This window comes from Bombus huntii, chromosome 9 (assembly GCF_024542735.1).
Source record: "Bombus huntii isolate Logan2020A chromosome 9, iyBomHunt1.1, whole genome shotgun sequence".
NCBI classification, from domain to species: Eukaryota; Metazoa; Arthropoda; class Insecta; order Hymenoptera; family Apidae; genus Bombus; species Bombus huntii.
The window spans coordinates 5,457,935-5,474,122 of record NC_066246.1 but is presented as its reverse complement, the minus strand read 5'-3'; the positions used below and the strand labels follow the sequence as shown (position 1 = coordinate 5,474,122).

Genomic DNA, 16,188 nt, shown 5'->3' with positions numbered 1-16,188 from the left:
CTTTGATAATTTATTCAATAGTTGATAGTTTATTTTTCGCATTGCGTTTAATCGTATTGTAATTATTTAATTTGTATAACGCTTTAATGTAAGATATTTGTCGTGATAAATACGAAGTGTACAAAGTGTGCAAAAAGTGAGAAAATGAAATATTTGGGACCCAACATAAGCAATGACCTGAAAATTAGTGTTCAATGTACTTACTGTTGAAAGAAACAGGCAAAATGAAACAAGTGTTCAGGTATATTTTGATATTTTCTAATAAAATCATTTTAATTCTAAAATTTTTCAAGATTGTTTAAGCATAATTCCTTACATTCCAATTAAATGTACATAACATCTGCGCAGATTTATAAATATATCTTACATTCATTCATTTTCTTATACATACGTCAACGTATGTTACATGTCTTATATAGACAATCGAAAATGATTCCTAATATGATGAAATTAGACTATTTGTGACTAATTTTGTTTTCGCTGCGTTTCTGGAATTAAATTATTTGCTATTTGATATTCTCTTATTAGTCGTTCTTCCACTTCTTGTAGACAAGGTGTGTATCTTGCATATTCCATGGTAAACTCTCCTTTTCCTTGAGTATTAGATCGTAATTCCCCAATATATCCAAACATATCATTTAATGGAACTTCTGCTTTTAATACAGACCATCCCTCATTGTTGTCCGTATTAATCAGGATACCATGCCGTTTAATTATTTGTGCCATAACCGTTCCCTTCAAACATAACAAAGTTTAAGTTAACATAAAATATAATTTATTATCCCGTAACAAAGGTGTATTTTTACCTGATATTCTATAGGAACCGTTATTTCCACCGACATAATTGGTTCTAAAACTTGCCATGATCCGTTGAAATATGAATCTTTTATTGCACCTTGTCCAGCAAGGAAAAATGCAAGTTCGGAAGAATCCACGCAATGATGCATACCATCTATTAGCCGAAATTTAACACCCGCTACTTTATGACCTGTGAGAAATCCCTTTTCACACATAGTTCTAAATCCTCTTTCTACACCCGGAATAAATTGTTTTGGAACATTTGTCCCAATCGTTTCATCACAAAATAAAAGTTCGGTATTTTTTTCTGGCGGTAGTGGCTAGGAAAATATTATTACAATGCAAATTATCGTATGATATGATTCAGATAAATGAAATTGTTACCTCTAATACACCAATTACTCGAGCGTATTGACCAGCTCCTCCTGATTGCTTTTTATGAAGATAATCGAATTCGACGGGCGCACGTAATGTCTCACGAAACGAAACTTTTGGCTTTCCAAGTATAACAGGACAGTTAAATTCACGTTCGAGTCTTTGAGAATAGATTTCTAGATGTAACTCGCCCATTCCAGAAACCAAAGATTCCTACGACATAGTGTACATTTTAGATTCCCTGAATTCATTTGTAGCAGAATTCTTATGTCTATTTTGTAAATGTATTGCGTAATTTTTAATATTTTACCTTGTTGTCTGGATCATAGTGATACCTTAAAGTAGGATCTTCTTTTGTGAAGCGTGAGATGCCTTTTGCAAAATTTTCTCTATCTTTTGAATTTTTTACTTGAATAGACATAGATACCACAGGCTCAGGTACATAAATAGATTCCATTGACAATTGCAGATCAGGATCATTAACAAATGTATCACCTGACGCACAATCTATTCCGAATAAAGCAAAAATGTCACCTGCATAAACTGTGGTCACATCTTCCATCTGATTTGCGTGAAGTCTTACTAACCTTTGAATTCGAACCTGAAAAATAGTATTTTTATACAAAAGTTTCACAATTTAAATACTGTCATACTACAAATGAACGAACTTTTTTTTTTGTTCTTGTATTATATAAAGTATCTCCTTTTTTTACCATCCCTTGGTAACAGCGAAAATAAGTTAATTGACCAAATTTACCAGCTTCCAATTTAAATGCTAATCCAATAAAAGGACGCTCATCACTCCTTTCTGAATTCAATAGAATTCGACTAGCTTCCTTTCTATAAGTGACAAATTAATTGTTCCATATCAAAAGAAAACGCTTTAAAAAGCGAAAACTAATATGTGAGAAAATTTACTCATGCTCAAATGCATAGTTTTCTACTTCTCCAGGATTCGGTAAATAGTCCACAACTGCATCTAGTAATGGTTGAACACCTCTATTTTTTAAAGCAGTCCCAACCAGTACTGGCACAAAAGTTCTTTGTATACAACTTCTTCTGATAGCATCTGTTATGTCTTTTTCAAGTATTTGCATTTCGTTTAAATACATTTCTCCAAGTTTTTCATCAACATTGCTCAAGTGTTCAATTAACTCTTGTCTTTTATCTCGTACCTCTGTAGATATGAAATATATGTTTAGTTGATTTAATTAGAATAAATAATGTTCTTATCTGCATTAAAATATCAGTAAATGGGATACCTATGTTTATATAAATATACCTGTTCTCATGTCTGATGGAATTTCATCTTCTCTTATAACTTCACCAAAGTCTCCTTCAAAGTATAAAGCTTTTTGATGAATTAAATCTGCTACTCCTCTATTTTTGCTTTCTAAACCAATAGGTAATTGCAGAAATGCAGCATTGAGATTTAATTTTCCTCTTAACTGTTCCAATGTTCTTTTATGATTAGCACCTAATCTGTCCAATTTATTAATAAATGCTAGACGAGGTACATTATACCTTCTCATTTGACGATCTACAGTTATAGTTTGTGATTGGACACCACCTACAGCACATAATACTAATATAGCTCCATCTAGAACACGTAAAGCTCGTTCTACTTCCACTGTAAAATCCACATGACCAGGGGTATCGATAATATTAATATTATGATCTTTCCACAAAGTATAAGTTGCAGCAGATTGAATTGTAATTCCCCTCTGTCTCTCTAATTCCATACTGTCCATTGTCGCTCCAACATTATCTTTACCTCTCACCTATTAAAAATATTTTATGCACTTAGATAGGAAAAAGGTCAAGATTAAAATCACTTGTAATTTACCTCATGCATTTTAGCTATTCTTCCAGTATAAAATAGTATACGTTCAGTCAAGGTGGTTTTTCCAGAATCAATGTGTGCTGAAATACCAATATTTCGAATTTTTTCCAAGGGTTTATGTTCTGCATATTTTGCAAATGAGGACAAACACTGCAAACTATTCTACTTAATAGAAAATAAAAGAGATTAATTATATAAATAATTTTGAAATGTTGTCTAACCTATTTTATATAAGATTGGACTTATTACCTTTAAAATATGAGAACGAGAACGCAATGATTTTAAATTCATGTCGTACCTTAGAACTGTTATAATAGACATGATAACTAGTTACTTTTCACACTTTAATAAATAAGAATAGTTTAGGATATGCGAAAAGTAGTAATAAATGTCTGTTGGAAAGTTAAATACTTAACATCCGAATATAGTCGAACATAACCGAACAAGTTTGAGAGAACCATGTTTTTATCACTTATTAAAATCACTATAAGCATATAATGTGAAATTAAATAAGAAATGAATCTAGGGAAAATCTTTTTTTTTATCTTTCGTAAAATTATATATTCCATTTTTTCTTCACATTGCCATTGGAGTACAATTTATCTTAATATAAATAGTGCACACACACTATAAACGTATGATTGTAATTTTATTAAAAGAAAACATAACAAGCTTGTTTAATTCATATATTAAAATGTTTATATGCTACAAATATTTACATTGAGCTTACGGAAAGTACGAATTTTGTGCTTAGACAATTGTAATTTCCATTTGAATGTAAAGTACATTTTTACATTGCTTTTATTTTATGTAATTATATGCTGTAATGCGCACTTTTATGTATTAACTATAATCTTCCTTTTGTGAAAAACATAAAGGTGTTTAAGGAAAAAAACACGTTGTGCATTAGAATTTATAACATTTTTTCTAATCCTCAGAAATATATGTCATTAAACTTTAAAGATTATATGGATAAGATTTAAATTTAGAAAAAAAGTTCTATATTAAGAACAATTGTCTTATATTGTATATTTTTATAAACAATTGACACCGATTTTCTTGGAATAATTGTGTATAATTCATAAAAATTATAAACATTTAAGATAGCTATGTGCTGACAATGGGGATTATAATGTACACTCACTATGTGTATCAAAATACATTTCTAATGAACTTTTTGCTGCTACTTTGAATGTATGGAACATTAATATTAACATTGATATAAGATTTATGAATAGATATTTGTTATGCAAGAAAAAGATCCTTTAAGCACAAAATATACTTATAAGGACTAAGTAATTAATGTAAATTATTCAATAGCTCCTTTAATGTCTTAATATTATTCGAGTATATTTTGTTGTCTTTTTTTTATTTGTTTTTCCTTCTTTTCTTTAATATTTGAATTTTCATAATGCATTTCCATTAAGAGTATAAAATTTGACTTATCATTACATATATTTTTCTGTACATACACATATTGAAGCTGAAGTTATAATACAGCCCTGTTTATGCTTATTTCTAAAATCTTTACAAATATGTTAGTACTATATTAGATTAAAAGCAAGTAACATTTTTGGTACTAAATTTAGTCGACGAATGTTTGTCATCGCTGTCGCCAAGATCCATGCCAAATGGTACTGAATTCCAAATAGCTTTATCACTTCGGTCGTCTTCCTCGCTTAAAATATTGCACATCATACGATCATCATAAAGAGAAAATCTAGCACTTGATTGTCCACGACCACGTATTTTTCTTACAGAAGGCGGCAAATCTCCCGGCGTTTTTATTCTCATATGAGGATCCTTTAATACGTTTACATTAGATCCCACGTTAAAAACTTCGTTGAATTTATCGATGCTTTCCTGTCTACTGATATTTTCACTCTTTTTATTTCTTAGATTTACGAGGGGCAAGGTAGATGGTCGGGTGTTTGTATTATCATTATCAAATTTCTGTTTACCAATTTGTATAGCATTCTTATCATTCTTATCTAGCGTAGGGCTAAAAGTAGGTGTTTTTGTAATAATACCATTTACATATTTCCCTGCTGGAGATATCGTTACATTAGTCTCTACAGTTTTGATCTGTACGTTCTGTTTTGACAATAAGTTAGATTTAGAATCCTCTCGATCTATTTGATACTTATTATATGGATACATCTTTTTATTAACAAGTAGTTTTTTAAAATTTGACCATCCAAACAACTTTTTTCTGGGGCTATCTTGCGGACAAATTTCATGTACGTTTGTCTGTTTTCTTTTACCATATGATGATGCACCATCATCCGAAATAACATTTTGAACATATGGTATAGGTGTAGCTGGTCTTAGCTGGGTTAATTGCGTCGTGTGTTGACTCAAATAATCATGGGAAACAAGTCCTTGTGCTTCTGATACAATTCTGTATTGATCATTACACGCATGTTTCATAGATTTATCAACGAGTACATTACCATTGCACCCTAAATCTTCAAGTGAATCTGACTGTAACATTAAATTTCGTTCCATACAAGGGTTTCGCCCTTGATAAGGTTGAAGTGTTTGAGTATGATTATATATTGCTACTTCATTTGAATTTTTAACTAAAATATAATAAAGTTCTGTATATAATATCGGATTCAATAAATTCTTAAATCTACAGTGTAATAGTAATAAAATACTTACAGCTATGCTCATGGACAATGCTTTCAGAAGGCGATAATGTTACCAAATTTTCAACAATGCCACCTTCGTTACTCGAACTGTCTTGTACTGTGTGCGATGCAAGTTGAGTGACATGAACATTATCATGATACGAAGATTCGCTATAAAGGCTGTTTGTGGTTGAAGGCACTAGAGTACAATGAGAGTTTACCATTGGACTTCCATCGGTGAAATGCATTGTTACTGAAGATTTACCAATCATTTCTTTCTTATTTTATTTATTTTTTTGTACATATGTATATTATAATATAACAAAATTTACCTCGATGAGATTGTAATTCCGAAAGACGCTCTTCTATACATAAAGCAGTTAATCGAGCTTCTGCGTCTGCATCCCAACAATCTTCCATTGTTTCCTTAATTAAACGTACTCCGGGCCTGTCCACTAAATTACCCTCCAATAAAGGTCTTGCTTTATTACGAGAAACTAGAACTTGCATTTGTTCAAATGTTGGATGTAGACCAATTTCTTTCTCATATGGTTGTCTATAAGGAGGTATTTCTGATCCTAATACATAAATATCTGAGCATCTTGAAACTAATTCCCATAAGACTAAACCCATTGCATAAACATCTATTTGTTTTAAAGAGCTTTCACAATCTCTTAAATTTACAGCCCCTTCTAATATTTCTGGCGCCATATATCTCAAAGTACCGACCTAATTTACAAATTAGAGGTGTAATTATAAATTATTTAAATTGTTTTATATTTTTTATGCTTAAGTTATCGTCTTACATCGTTGATTGATTTTATCTCAGCATGTTGTGCTTCTCCATTTGAATAGTATTTAGAACCAGAAATTTGAACTGCTAATCCTAAATCGCATATACAACAAGTACCATCGGCTTTGATCAATATATTTCTCGAATTAATGTCTCTGTGTGCAATGCACGGTTTAAATTTATCTGTAAATTTCATTATTTTTTAAAGAATATTCTTCATTATATTCTAAAACATCCTGTTTCTTTTGACTTACCACTTTTATGTATATCAGTGTGTAAGTAAGCAAGTCCTTTCACCATAGAAAGACCCATTTTGCAAAATGTGGCCCAATCAATTGTATGCGTTCTTAAAAAATCTGTTAAAGTACCACCTGGTGCAAAGCTAAGTACTAAAAGATATTCAACACTACCTTCCATACTGATTCTTTCATCAACACCTAAATAAAAATTAAGTATAGTTTTCAATGTTATGTTTAAATAAGTAATACAATATCATTTAAGAATAAAATATTATCAACCATAATAACTTAGAAGAGATGGGTGTTCCATAAAAGGAAGACAATAAGTATCTCTCTCATTTTGGAAATAATTACGATAATGGGAAGGAAATATTTTTACAGCAACATCTTGATCTCCCATGCTGCCTTGCCATACCGATCCATAGCGTCCTTGTCCTGAAATTATACATTGTATAACAGACAAAAATATTTATTTTTATCGTAAATTAATGGTTTAATTAACAAAGAACATACCTACAATTGTTGTAAGTTTCAAATGATCTACTGTATAAGTACCAGTTCTTAGTGCCGTGCTATCCATAAACTGATCTGTATAGGAAAGTGGTTTTCCCAATCTTGCTATCATATTACTATGATATACACGATATACCATTATAGCCACAATATATATTACTAATAATATGCATAGTAGAACACTTGTTATGATAACAATCCATTTCCCAGAATCTGATTGTTCCAAATATTCAGTTGCTACAAGATTTCGTAAAAGACATTATAATGAAACTATAAATTAATATAGAACATTCTTTGTATCATTGAAATTTACTTGGTTGATTATCTTCTGCAGGAATAGAACTATGTGCATTATTTTCAGAGTATAAGATATTAGTACTATTGATATTAAGATTACAATAATCTCCATGACAGCAACAAAATTTTGTATTATTCAGTGCTTTAGTAGAACGTTGAAGGGCAATGCATTCTGTTGTTTCACATTTTTGTTCACCAGACTGTTTCCAACAACCTAAATCGTTAAACATAAAAAGATATAATAATCATACATTGTACATTATTGAATGAAAAAACACTTCATCCATACCTTGAGATAAAATGATAATTTTGGTTCCATTTACAGTCTTTTCTTCTTGCCACAATGCATGGCAAAAATTAGTACATTTTTCAAAATTAATATTATCATCCTTCTATAAAAATTTTAACTCAATTTATTTACTAACCAAATTATTTATAAGAATAATAATACAATATAAAATGCAATATATTTCAGAACTTACTCCAGTATGAATTACATTACTGTCATTGAGTAAATCTTCAGGTACACTGGGTGTATTTTGTTTTAAGAGAAAATTTTCATTATTTTTTTTTCTGCTGGCACATATTCTAATGGCACTGATGGGTACTGAGTTTATCCCATATAACAGCACGATCAATGTAATTGATACAATGGCTTTCATTGTGCCTTAGCAGGCCTCTTGAACTTGAACACTTCAAAGGAAGCGTTGCTTCTCAAGAACTGACATCTTTGATTACAACATCATATATTGCTGCCATGTGCATAATGTATTCATCTGTTTGTTATATACGATGCAAATATATTTATTGTAATAGACATATTATGAGAATTTTGTACATATAAAGTAGAAAATATAAAGAGTTATTTTAATAAAAAAGAATTACTGGATTTATTAAAAAATTGCTTCAATATTTCGAATCTATATAATTTATATACATGCTAATAAGTAGGAGAAAAGAGATGCACATGTGAAATATTAATATACTACATATTTCTATTCTGTAGGAAAAAGAAGTTTATTAGTAGAGTAAATATTAGTGATTGCTACAAATTATGGTATCCATGTGTGAATTAGGTCTTTATATAAAAAATAATTACAGCAGTAAGAAAGTACAATAGGAAAAAGAAGTAATCGCGAAAATATAGTTCTATATAATAATACAAGAAACGTTAAATTTTTCGCACAATTGCATATGCTGTGCATGTAGATCTGTATAAAAAGAATCGTAATACATGCTGTAAAAAAAATGAAGAATTACAAAATGAAAAAGAAAAATTTCGCAGAATGCATTACAAGCAAATTAAAAGAAATATACTTACATTTTAAGGAATAGATTTTTTAAGTATTTTAGTTGAGAATTTTGGAAAAATATATTTGATACCAACAAAAACATTGCACATATCCGCGAAGTCGTATTAAATTTTTTTTACAATGAATCTTGAATCAACATTAATACATTTGACAGACAACCCGTATCCATTAAATTGTATTTCATTTATGTGTTCGCAAAGGCAACGTAAAACATCAGATCTGTAATGTAGACTGTAGGTAATATGCGACTGACACTTACTATTTGCACTGATGATATTATATGTCACGTAAAATCTTTGTCTAAATTGATTTATAAAACTGCATTTAAAATTTGTCCTTTATTGATGTTAGATATAAAAAATATTTCTTCGTTTAGAAATTCAGTAATCAATAAATATAGAACGCTTCACAAGGAATATGGAAAAAGGTATTTTTGTAATCTTCTTATGTATAAAATCAATTATCTTTCTTCATATGCTAAATGATTTAAAAAAGCAATATAATGAATTTTTAAGGGAGAAATAATTTATTTGTGTACCATCGATACTGTCGAGGGCAACCAATGAGAGATTCAACTTTACTTTAGGAGTTTTCAATCTACATTGTCCAGCTTCGTTAGTATTCGTAACTAGAGACTCGTGAATTGGCGCGCAGCGTCTTATTCTGCGTGTTTTCTATATTATATTGTGCAAATGGTGGCTTTAGCGATGTTTTGTTCAATGTTTCTTAAAAATTAATCAGTCTTATTGTACGTCGTGTATAGTAGGAACAGAGATAATATTTGCTGTTTAACATTCAACTTGGAAAAGCTTGCGGACAACATGGTGAAGCTCCATAAGAAATTTTTCGCGGGTGACAAAGTTTTTGCTAAAGTTCGAGGTTATCCACCGTGGCCAGCAAAAGTAAGTTCAGCTATACAGTTTACAATTACTTTTTAATAATTTTGTTGAAATTCGTAATGACAAGGACTTATATCATGAATACTAGTGATAATAACATTTTTAACCTGAAACTCATTATCGTTTGGATATTGTTGCGTATTGAGACATAATATTGATATCAATACATTACTCTTAAATTATGTTGTGAAAGAAATTATTTAGTCGTATATAGTCTTCTTCGAAATACATATGTAAATATATCTTACAATTTTTTTGTTAGAAAGAACATATTATAACATGGTATTATCATTAATCTCCATTTTTTTAGGTTGAAAAAGTTGTTGATGCCAATTCAAAAAATTCAAAGTATAGTGTTTATTTTTATGGTACAGGAGAAACGTAAGTAGCAATTTTTATAATGTCTTATTGTATTTAATAATGTAAAGTATATATATATATACGTATATAAAATTATACAAATATAATACATAACTATATATAAGATTTAAAAAAGCATTAAGATTTTTAAATACTTAATTTTAGAGCTGTATGCAAAGTAGAAGAGTTGTATAGCTATTTAGAGAATAAAGCAAGATTTGGTAAACCAATTAGAAGAAAGTTTTTTCATGAAGGTTTATTGCAATTAGAACAAGAACTTAAAAATGACAAAAATAAAGCATCGGACCTTGCTGATCTTAAAGGTAAATATAGTATTATATGATATGCAACTTAAATATATATAAGATATTAATTTTTATCCATAACTGAAGAAGTTGGAATTGGCGAAGGAGCAGGAAAAGAAGGTGATACAAATTTACCAACAGTTAGTGCCGCAGATAGTGATATGGAAACAGGACTTGTTATTGATGAGGAGGAGAAAAAGAAATCCATGAAAAGGAAGTCCGTTTCAGCTGCTGTAATATATTTTTGTATTTAATTATTTATATACCTAATCTTGCATATGATATTTTATTCGGAGTTTTTACTCATTATTACAATATTGTATAAGAAAACAATTATTGAATTGAGTACTCCAACAATAATTTAGGAACTGCCGACAAGTATTTATTAAGGCTGAATAGTTTGTGCGATTTTTCCTTACATTTATATACAATTTTTATTCTAAGAATAAAATTCGCAGCATTGCATTATGTTATATAGTATAAACAAATTCTGAAAAATTAGGATACACCTGAGGTTAAAAAGAGACGTGGGAAAGCGAAGTCTTTATCTGCATCTACAAGTGATTCAGTGAAACAAGAAGCATTGGATTCTCAAGGAGAGGAATCACCAAAAGAAGTTGTAAGCCGCAGCGGTAGGAAAATTAAGCCCAAACGGTTTGCTGACTTTTCAAGTTCAGAAGAGACAGATGCTACAACAGATAAAAGTGGTACATATCAATACCTTTGTTTAGACATAGCGTTTTGTTACAATTTTTGTTAATAAGTATTTTACACGTTGTAGATCATGGAAGAGGTCGTACTAAAGTTAAAACTGAAGATTCTAACGACCAAGTAACACCTAGTGCAGTGAATAAAAAAAGAGCTACTGTGGAAAGTAAGTATAGAGAAATCACATATATGGTTAATATTAAATTATTGACATTTAAACGTTATATATTTTATACACAGAAAAAAATAATTTAGGTGAAGCACCTATATTAGAAGGTACTGTGGTTTCTGGTACCGCATCGTCGGATGCCCCGGGACGACTTCTATTGGCATTAACATTTGCTGGCGAATATGTAGGAATCAAATTAGACATGGATAAGCCAAAATCTTTTGAAAGTGATAAGGCTCAAAAACAATGGGACTGGTCTACTGCTAGAAATGCCATGAAATTAAAAGCACAATTGGAAAGCGGCGAAATTTTACCAGAACAAGTGAAAGATTGTTTGGATTTCAATGTACATGTCCCAGATGAAGAAAAGCGATTATTAGCAAAAGATGGAGCACTTCATCGTAAAACAAATAAACTGAGGTAGTAAAAATAATATGAATTTGACAAAATTTGTAGACCTTTAATATGGATGTATTAATTTCAGATGGCTTCGTATAGAAGCACAACTTCTACAGTTGGATGCTCAAATTAAATCCAATCTCGGATTAGATCGAGCATATCCGGATAAGTGTTTGCAGGCAATGGATGATATGTTATCTCTTTCAATTGATCCTTTGATGTTGAAAAAACATCCACATATTGTGGGAACTGTTAAAAGGGTAAAAAAAATACCAGTTATCATTCTAGTGTTAATTAATTCACTGTAATCCTAATTGAACTACTGACAATTTTCAGTTGAGACGATATATTGGCAATTTAGCCGATTGGAAATTAAGCGACGAAGAGGAGGTATTATACTTTTTCTTTTTGGTTTTTGAAGAATAAAATACAATCTTTAGTATATGATCTTTTTATATTTTTTCTAAAAATTTATTTGTAGGGTGTTTTCAAACAAAAGGCAGAACAAATTAGACAAAAGTCTGAACATATATACAACAAGTTTAAGGTAATCATATTTAGCCAGATGCGTGTGTAATTTATACACGACTTGTACATGCATAAAATATCTGTCATATGATTATGTTTGAGATTTATGTTAAAATCTATTTGTTTCTTTTTTCTATATTTTCAATATGTAAATATAATTATATCTTATCTTTCACTAAACGATATACAGGCTATGTTTACCATACCCGAAGGGCAATCGTTTTGGCAATCATTTTCCGACCAAGTGGTTCATTTTAAAGAATTAACAAAGGATATGTCTGAAGAAAAAGTATTTTCTCTAATGTCTGATCCTGCTTGTCCAGGTAAATATATAAATTCGTAATTATGTCTAACATATTGATTACTGCGTCAGTTTCGATTATTAAATAAGTTAGTTATTTGATATGTAAAAATTCTATTAATATATTTACACAACAGCGCAGTAATCAGTATGTTAAGTTAATGTAGAAAATAAAGTTGTTTGTTAAAAGAGGGCTTGCATTTTTATGAATGCAAAAATAAAATTTATAGATGCAGTCATATCAGGAGATTTACCTGCTGATGAGAGCGGTAGTCAACCAGATACAGATGCACCTGTTGAAGTTAAATCGGAAGAAGTGCCTACATGGAATGAAATTACAAAAGAGTCAGAGGCCAAGTAACATAGTGACATTTTGTATCTGACAATGTGAAAATTATAACTAATTTTTTTTTTGTACTAATTTAGTGCACTACACGACATGAGTGTCTTAAAGTTGAAAAAAAATTCACTCTTTTCCGCTAGAATAGCACTTTCGGATAAATTTTGACCATATTTTATTTAATGGGTCTTCTTTAGTAAATTTGTTATCATAACTCATGTCCCTGGCAATAACTATAATCAGAAAGCCCACTATAGTGATGAACACTCTCGAATCTGTTAAAAATGTTAAAAAGATTGTTTAATTATAAAGCATTTTAGAGTAGACATAATTATTTACTCTATCTGATGAAACATTTCTTTAATAATTACAATTCCGTTTTCGTCGTTAAGTAATACCAAAAAAGAAAAAAATATTTCTGAAGGTAATACTATCTTCATTCTTTAATGTTTCGCTAATGTTGTGCTAATGTTGTCTATTTACGTAACATCAAATACCAATGTATATATAAAAAAAGGAAAAAATGGAAATTGCAATACTCCTCTATATGCAAAAATCAGAGACGTAATATGTTGTAGAGATTTACAATTGATTGCATGATTTATTAGTTTCAAACCAAAATTTCAATAACACTTATTAAAATTAATGCTTCACATTTTTAATTGCGTTTTCATGGCACTTTAAAGGCATAATTTGAACAATCATTTGAATAAAACGAAGATGCACGTTATTTCACTTATACAAATTGTTGGTGTATATGAGTTAAACATTTCCTAAAAATTCAAATGTGTTCACAAAGCTGCTACTATTACTGAATTGTACAAATTAGAAAAATAGTAATTTTTAAATTTCTGGAGAAAAAGACTTCTAGGCAATTTGAAGCGGGTGAATATTCATTTTGAGTAAAATTTTGCAGAGTAAAAGTTCTTTGAACTAATGTAGCTTATTGTTACAATTGCTTAATGTTACAATGAAAATTATAAATTACACTTTTATACAAGCTGAAGATAGAAAAAAATAGATATATTTATTTGCATTCAGTACTTTTTATAATTCAAGACACAATAATAGTTTAATCTCGTTCATTGTTTCATTGTAATGATATTATATCTAAATTAAGCACAGTATCTATCTTAATAACATAAATGTACTTTTGTAAACATTTGTCGAAAAAGAATGCTGTAAAGGTGATATTGTTAATAAAAACAAATTGGTGTATTCTTTTTTGTCGAATGACGAAGAAACCATTCTTACTTTTGTTCATTTATTTTTTATGTACACTTTATTTATTCTTACGTTAATTCGAAGAAATGCCTTTGAAGTGTATTGAAAACGGAAAAGGTAAATGAATATTTTCTGTTCAAAGTTTTACCCTATATCTTTAGTTAGTTAATATGTTCTTTTTTAATAAGTATGTTAAGGTTTATTGCGTATCCTTTGAAAAAGTAAACGGATAAGTATGTTGCATAATTAAGGAAATATCATAGTTACTAAAAAGATAAATATTTCTTTCAAATGTCAAGAAGCAAATATTTTGAATAAAAAACTTACTGTAGATTTGTATGGCTCTTCTAGAGCTTTTATAAATTTTTTCATATGATTTCTATCATCGTAATCTTTATATTTATAAGTGCTAGAAATTTGTTCAATTAGTATCGATCGTGTACGCAGTACTAGTAATAAATAGCATATCAAGTTTATTGCATGCAAAGTAATCGCATGTACTTGCGATACAATTTAATATTTAATGTTGTTTTTCATACAGAGCTATGAAACCAGACGGTAATCGTAAAATTGTTGCACTTACGTTTTATGTCACTAGAAATGGAACAATTATTTTTTGGAAAAAATGAAAGTGTTGGAACACAGAAATAATGAATTTAAAATAAAGCGATATTTAGTTGTTGCATACACAAAAGAAGAAGATAAAGTGTGTTGTCTACAAATTCCATGTTTGTTTACGAATAAGTGAAAATGTATATTGTTGAGAGTATTTAAAATTCATTTTTCGAGCATAAAAGGATGCCAAACAAACCCTTTTAGCCGCAAAATAGGTATCGAGTGACTCTGTTATTTTTACCTTTCTTCAAATTCGTCGGACTTGCAACGATTTCTTTGAAAAACCGAAGGGCTTTGAAGAAAAACTGCTCGGAAAACCTCGTATTTTTCACTGACTCTAAACTTGGAGTATTTTATAATTTATTTTCAGCTGTCTAATAATCGCATCGAATTTCATATTCCTACCAACCATATACAATGCAGAATATGCGTTCACGACAATTGTAACACGAATCATTGAAATTTCTCAAGCGGTGCTGGGTAGCTTTGCAATTTTTTCGATTTTACTCTATTATTGTATAAATGAATCAACTTTTCTAAAAATTGGAAATTATTTGATCCATCTTGAGGGTGCTTTATGCCGGTTAAAACAACCACTGAATTGGAAACACATCTCTTACGTCTTGTCCTTTGTGTATTTGTTTAATTTCAGTTTATTTGTTTCTGTTTTTGTTACCGATATCATATCCTTTAACAGTTCTGTTTCATCCTTCGGATCTATTTTGCCTGCAATTCTTGTGAGTTTTTGTTTTATTCAATATTTTTCCGCGCTTAGTTTGACGAATGCAATTTCTATAAACATAAATTGCGCTATACAAGATTTTTATCGATCTAAGTTTGGTGATATTACACTTAACACTTTATTTGAGACTCGACATGTGTTTGTTAGCTATTCAAAGATTCATCTTGTTGTTCGAATTCGAGACGTTCACGGTCAGCTTTGTGACATTACCAATGAAATTTCACGATTTTATTCTTTGCCCATCCTGATTACACTCTCTCTTATATTCTACATATTATTGTACAACGTTTACTACCTTTTTGAACCAATCACGGTTCGGAATGTAGGCGTGGATTATGTGATTATAGTAAATACCTTGCTCTGGATAATTTCTATGCTGTATCCTCTTGGTTTATTAACTTCCAAAGCGGCCAAAGTTACAAACGAGGTAGGAATTTGAATTTCCTCCCTTAAAAATGAATGTTCTAGGTTCTAGATAATTTTGTAAACTCTTTTGCAGATCGAAAAAGCTGAGAATCTCGTACACGCGTTGTTGAATTGCACGATTGACCGACAAATAAAAGTCGAGGTAAATGATAATTATACAATGTGATCGAGTCAATATTTCCGTTGTCTAACATTACATTATCTTCTAGCTCGAACAATTTTCACTTCAGCTGTTGCATCGGGAAATAAAGTTTGCAGCGAATCAATATTTCACATTAAACAATACGCTTTTTCAATCGATGAGCAAAGAATACTTAATTGATTTAATTTCTGCTAGAATATAGTAAGTAGTCACCTGTTTTGATATT

The 16,188-nt window shown here is 29.9% G+C and overlaps 4 protein-coding genes across 7 annotated transcripts; 2 read left to right on the top strand and 2 right to left on the bottom strand.

The window, feature by feature from the left end:
• Positions 1-242: 242 nt before the first annotated feature.
• Positions 243-3,488, bottom strand: LOC126869549 (elongation factor G, mitochondrial). Its single transcript, XM_050626229.1, has 9 exons — positions 3,266-3,488; positions 3,020-3,178; positions 2,456-2,954; positions 2,092-2,350; positions 1,842-2,013; positions 1,484-1,774; positions 1,183-1,386; positions 807-1,118; positions 243-735 (listed from the first exon to the last, which is right to left on the bottom strand). Exons 1-9 carry the CDS (start codon positions 3,335-3,337, stop codon positions 466-468), a joined length of 2,238 nt encoding a protein of 745 aa, XP_050482186.1. The 5' UTR covers positions 3,338-3,488; the 3' UTR covers positions 243-465.
• Positions 3,489-3,537: 49 nt separating this feature from the next.
• LOC126869547 (bone morphogenetic protein receptor type-2) lies at positions 3,538-9,049 on the bottom strand. 3 transcript variants are annotated; one of them, XM_050626225.1, is made up of 12 exons: positions 8,813-9,046; positions 8,591-8,728; positions 7,974-8,267; positions 7,781-7,883; positions 7,508-7,705; positions 7,195-7,431; positions 6,961-7,116; positions 6,697-6,879; positions 6,456-6,625; positions 5,982-6,378; positions 5,681-5,902; positions 3,538-5,598 (listed from the first exon to the last, which is right to left on the bottom strand). In XM_050626225.1, the coding sequence occupies exons 3-12, from the start codon at positions 8,151-8,153 to the stop codon at positions 4,571-4,573; spliced, it is 2,874 nt and encodes a 957-aa protein (XP_050482182.1). In that variant the 5' UTR covers positions 8,154-8,267; positions 8,591-8,728; positions 8,813-9,046; the 3' UTR covers positions 3,538-4,570. The 3 variants fall into 3 exon arrangements, with proteins under 3 accessions (XP_050482182.1, XP_050482183.1, XP_050482181.1); XM_050626226.1 differs by lacking the exon at positions 8,591-8,728 and having other exon boundaries at positions 5,681-5,848; positions 8,813-9,049; XM_050626224.1 differs by lacking the exon at positions 8,591-8,728.
• A 362-nt stretch (positions 9,050-9,411) lies between these two features.
• On the top strand, positions 9,412-14,370 carry LOC126869550 (PC4 and SFRS1-interacting protein). 2 transcript variants are annotated; one of them, XM_050626232.1, is made up of 12 exons: positions 9,412-9,706; positions 10,014-10,084; positions 10,229-10,386; positions 10,456-10,601; positions 10,871-11,075; positions 11,150-11,242; positions 11,332-11,665; positions 11,730-11,904; positions 11,981-12,034; positions 12,126-12,191; positions 12,363-12,495; positions 12,704-14,370. In XM_050626232.1, the coding sequence occupies exons 1-12, from the start codon at positions 9,626-9,628 to the stop codon at positions 12,832-12,834; spliced, it is 1,647 nt and encodes a 548-aa protein (XP_050482189.1). In that variant the 5' UTR covers positions 9,412-9,625; the 3' UTR covers positions 12,835-14,370. The 2 variants fall into 2 exon arrangements, with proteins under 2 accessions (XP_050482189.1, XP_050482187.1); XM_050626230.1 differs by having other exon boundaries at positions 11,317-11,665.
• A 644-nt stretch (positions 14,371-15,014) lies between these two features.
• Positions 15,015-16,171, top strand: LOC126869531 (putative gustatory receptor 28a; the record flags this gene model as incomplete). The annotated part of the gene is made up of 3 exons (XM_050626182.1): positions 15,015-15,821; positions 15,894-15,962; positions 16,030-16,171. Coding segments are annotated over 3 exons (1,011 nt in total), but the record flags the coding sequence as incomplete, so codon positions are not given.
• Positions 16,172-16,188: the final 17 nt, after the last annotated feature.

What these genes read in the sequence shown, in the direction of transcription:
- LOC126869549 (XM_050626229.1), bottom strand. Translation starts at nt 3,337, where the DNA reads ATGTCTATTATAACAGTTCTAAGGTACGACATGAATTTAAAATCATTG. An exon ending in CTCGTTCTCATATTTTAAAG is followed by an intron (nt 3,179 to 3,265) that starts GTAATAAGTCCA and finishes TCTATTAAGTAG; the next exon opens with AATAGTTTGCAGTGTTTGTC. An exon ending in ATACAAGAACAAAAAAAAAA is followed by an intron (nt 1,775 to 1,841) that starts GTTCGTTCATTT and finishes ACTATTTTTCAG; the next exon opens with GTTCGAATTCAAAGGTTAGT.
- LOC126869547 (XM_050626225.1), bottom strand. Translation starts at nt 8,153, where the DNA reads ATGAAAGCCATTGTATCAATTACATTGATCGTGCTGTTATATGGGATA. An exon ending in GTAATGTAATTCATACTGGA is followed by an intron (nt 7,884 to 7,973) that starts GTAAGTTCTGAA and finishes AAATTTTTATAG; the next exon opens with AAGGATGATAATATTAATTT. An exon ending in CACTGATATACATAAAAGTG is followed by an intron (nt 6,626 to 6,696) that starts GTAAGTCAAAAG and finishes TGAAATTTACAG; the next exon opens with ATAAATTTAAACCGTGCATT.
- LOC126869550 (XM_050626230.1), top strand. Translation starts at nt 9,626, where the DNA reads ATGGTGAAGCTCCATAAGAAATTTTTCGCGGGTGACAAAGTTTTTGCT. An exon ending in TGCTACAACAGATAAAAGTG is followed by an intron (nt 11,076 to 11,149) that starts GTACATATCAAT and finishes TACACGTTGTAG; the next exon opens with ATCATGGAAGAGGTCGTACT. An exon ending in GTCTGATCCTGCTTGTCCAG is followed by an intron (nt 12,496 to 12,703) that starts GTAAATATATAA and finishes TAAAATTTATAG; the next exon opens with ATGCAGTCATATCAGGAGAT.